Source organism: Octodon degus, unplaced genomic scaffold (assembly GCF_000260255.1).
Source record: "Octodon degus isolate 3935 unplaced genomic scaffold, OctDeg1.0 scaffold00024, whole genome shotgun sequence".
Classification (NCBI taxonomy): Eukaryota; Metazoa; Chordata; class Mammalia; order Rodentia; family Octodontidae; genus Octodon; species Octodon degus.
The window spans coordinates 18724086-18728305 of NW_004524600.1; the positions used below are offsets into that span (position 1 = coordinate 18724086).

Genomic DNA, 4220 nt, shown 5'->3' on the forward strand with positions numbered 1-4220 from the left:
CCAGCCACCCAGCCACCCAGCTATCTGCCTATCTGTTTATCCAAGCATCTATTTTTTTATGCCTTGGAATACTTGAGGCTTCTTTTCATTTGCTCTCTGTAGCGCTCCTTGACATAAGGTGCTTAGAAGCAGTGTCTGACCAGCAGGAAGTAGTGTAACAGTCAAGTAACAGACTCTACCACCAGACAACCAGGATCTAAATACTAATGCTGCTACTTACTAGTGGTATGGCCATGGGAATCTCTTTGCGTCTCAGTTTATTTGTCTGTAAAATGGTAACAATGATAATACTTAAGCAATACAGTCGTTGTATTAAAAGAATTAATTCATATAAACTTCTCAGGAGCATGCTTGACATTGTTTATTCTTAATTAGTTTTAGAAGTTGATTTCATACTTTGACTTTGATACTAGCAATAGAAGAGTGTATCCCAGCAGCAATGTCTTAGGCAATACCATCACTTATTGCAGTACCTAAGTCAAAGATATTATTAAAGTCATTGTCTTAAAATTAATTATTGCATCTGTTTTGCGCATGTGCATGCAGGTTTCTGTGGATGATCGCCTTAAACAGCTTGAAGAAGCACGTAGAGATTTTGGACCGTCATCTCAGCATTTTCTCTCTAGTAAGTACCAGCAAACTTGACCAATTGTTACTAATTATATTAGCGATGTTCTTTCACTTACTATAGTCCTTCACTTTCACTCAACCTCTTCACTGTGAATGTGTGTACTTATAGTAGATAAATGTATAAGAGGAGGTGTTAACATTAATGAAAATAGTATTTGTTGCTTATTTGTTATAGTATGACGACTACCGATAAATCTTGGAAAGGCAACAAAAATGAATTTGTCTTTGGAAACAGTTTTTTATTTGACCATTTGTTAGATCTACTGTGGTCTCTTCTCGTTTTGTCATATGCAGAGGTTAACTTTTCATACAAAATGTCATTTTCTCATTTTAAGATTTTAAATTACTTTTTCTTCATAAAAAGTGCTTATTAGTTTAAAGTGCACCTGCAGCTTTTAAAGTTTTTTTTAAAAAAGCTCTATAAATCTTTAAGTGAGAAGATTTTAGCTTATTAGGCGACAGCGATGCTGAGCTTTTCTTCTGGACAAGTATTGCCTACTTAGTCAAAGCACACATTCTCCAAGTGGAATTTTTAATTTTATGTACAGTTCATGAGACCTTAAATAAATAATCAGAGCTCCTGTTCTTATTCATGGCCAAAGATACCACAGAATGTAGGATTTAGAGTCGCCAAGATTGAGTTTAAATATTCATTGTACCTCTTACCAGATCCGTGAATTTCTGAAAGTTAATTTGTCTTAAAATACCATAAAATCTATTTCCTCTGATTGTCTTGAAAATTAAATGAAAAGTGTATCAACTTACACAAAGCACCTAGCCCAGTTCTTGGCACAAAAGCTTTCAGTAAATATTAATTCTTTTCCTTTCATTTCCTTTGGCAAATACAGGTAAAAAAAAAGCAATTTGTTTAATTCAATTTAAGTAAAGTCTAAAACTTAAGCCAAACTATACTTCTCAATTATGAGAATTTGAGAATTTCTTTGTATCTACAACCATAGAGAAAACTGAAGCAAAAAGCTGTGTCTCCTAACTAGACTGACTTTTCTTCTACTTTCTCTTAATCTTTTTGTAACTGTTGATAAGCTGCTTTATCTGAATTAAAAGTGAAGTTTTCCTTTCATAATTTCATGAGTCTTAGTCGCACACACACACACACACACACACACACATGCAGACACACATGCACACACACATTCTTACCCTCCCACACACATTCCATGTCGCAAACCTGAACCCTAAGGTAATCTTTCTTTGAGAGACATATAGTCCTTTCTCAAATGCTCTTTACCGTGCCAGGACGTTGTTTTCATTGGTTGATTGATTAATTGATTAATTACTGGAGATTCAACCTCAAGCCTTTGCATGGAGCTACATGCCCAACCCCCCCTTTTCTAAAATTTGAGACAAAGTCTCATTAAGTCACTAAATTGCCCAGGCTGGACTTGAACTTTTGATCTTCCTGTCTCTGCCTCCCTGAATGTTGAGATTATGTGCATACATCACTATACCCAGCTTCCAGGTTACATTATAAAGCTTGGATACCATCAGTGTTGATGTGGTATATCAGTTTTCAGTACAGTGTTTAGGTATGAAGTACACTAAATTTCTTAATTTAGTAGAATATCAAGCTATATATTAAGAGCAAAGGGGCCAGGGAGATGGCTCAGTGGAATAAGTGCTTCCCTGGCAAGCTCAAGGGCCTGAGTTTAATCCCTGGTTCCACAAAAAAAAAAAAAAAAAAAAAAAAAAGAACAATGGAAAGAGGAACTTTAAAAATATTTGAGACCCTCCTTATGGCTCTAAAGATCATCTGTTAATATTGATGAAAAGCCTACTTTTCACTTAGCAACCATTCTTTCAGTATAGAAACCTGACTGGTGCTCTTGAAGACATGAAATGTTATGAAATTCACTCCCACTGTTTGAAAGTGAAGCACATTCCCTCTTATCACCTAGCACTGGCAGTCCAAAGAGGTTGAAGTCATTCAAATGAAAAGAATTATTGAAATGAAAGGCAAAGTGTAAACAAAATCCCAATTAGTAAATGTATTAATTGCTGCTTAGAATCTTTGGCTTTACTATATTTCTTGGACAATGGTTATGAAAGAAGTCTGATAGGCACAAAATAAAAACTGACCTATTACTCTGGTGCCAACGCTGAAATGAGGTTGGCTGTGATGAGAAATTTAATATATCTAGTTCTGCACTTTCATCTTTTTTTTAATACCTTCATTGACCCAGTTGGGGAAAGGAGTGCTTGCATTTCATAAAGAGTGGAGGAAATGTTGACTGGGAAACTCGCTGAACTAGTATCTGGAGGACCCAGGGCCACATCTGAGCCCCACCATCTATTTGCTAGCTATTGCTCTTTGGGGCTTTATTTTATCTCTAAGTATTTAGCACCATTTCAATCAAATGGACCTTTAATGTATGTGTCCTGCTGGCTTTTAAAGCAAAAAATGTATCGGAAAATGCTTCGTGTAGTTTAGAAAGCTATGAATTTGTAAGATACCAACATAACATGGGATTCAGAAAAAAAAAATCCTAGTGACGACTGACTAAATGAAGGTCTAGTGATATTTGCAATGTTTTATTTGTATTTACTGAGTAGTTTCTGGCAAACTTCTTTCCTAGCTCTAGATTCATTTGTGTAGCTCTTCTGAAATAACTCTTAAAGTAATTGTTTTAATGAGTAAGCAACATATTTTTTAAAAACTAAGTGTCTAGAAATGTAAAAAAATGCATACCTCAATTCAGAAAAAGTAAAATCCCTTAGTTATTTCTACCACAAAGTAGGAAACTAATTTATGTGTATCTCAAGTGAAAATAAGCATCTCAGATTCTCTGTCCTTTAGTTCTTTAAACTTCAATTGCTTTTGTCTGTTTTCATTTTTCCTTTTTTAATTTCACGTAACTGGGTTAATCTGTCTGTACTCAGTAGCTCTTCCTTGTGCATGCGATGTAGTAAGGATATTATTAGCAATCTGGAAAATCCAGCCCTAAGAAATCTAATTTTTAAAATCTGGATATAAAAGATATACAGAGTACATTTCCAGATGGCGCAAAGTTCTAAATTGTAGTGCTTTAATAAAGCTGGTGTTTTAGAAATATTTTTATTGACAGGTTGAGTTTGTTAGAATTGGCTTAGAAACTGAGCCTGTGTTGTTTCTTTCCTACCTTTCGATGAATGTTTAAAGCCACACTGTTTGGCCTCACATTTCATAATTACTGGGGTCCAGCTCAAATCCAGAGCAGTTCTCATTGGATTTGCTATAAAATGTGTCCAGTTGTTTTGCATTAAGGTGTAAAGCTTTTAAGTTACTGGGTTTTTCCAATAATCTCCCTTTGTTTCCACAGCTTCAGTCCAGCTGCCATGGCAGAGGTCCATCTCCCATAATAAAGTGCCCTATTACATCAAGTAGGTGGATTTTAATTCTTATTTAAGGTACCAAGAAAATAAAGTTTTATTGATAACTCAGCAAGCTTCTCTCATAACTTTCAAAAGTGGAATTCAGTCTTATTACCTGGAATAAATTCTTTCTTTCTGTCTTTCTGTCTATGTTTCTCGCTTTCTCTTTCTCTTTCTCTTTCTCTTTCTCTTTCTCTTTCTCTTTCTCTTTCTCTTTCTCT

General features: G+C 35.0%; 1 protein-coding gene across 1 annotated transcript in view; it reads left to right on the forward strand.

Moving 5' to 3' along the window:
- The window catches only part of Utrn (utrophin), a 522813-nt gene that overhangs the window by 428043 nt on the left and 90550 nt on the right, over positions 1–4220 (forward strand). The window contains exons 57-58 of the mRNA XM_023712207.1: positions 547–625; positions 3948–4008. Coding sequence (XP_023567975.1) covers positions 547–625; positions 3948–4008 — 140 coding nt within the window. The remainder of the gene's footprint in view (positions 1–546; positions 626–3947; positions 4009–4220) is intronic.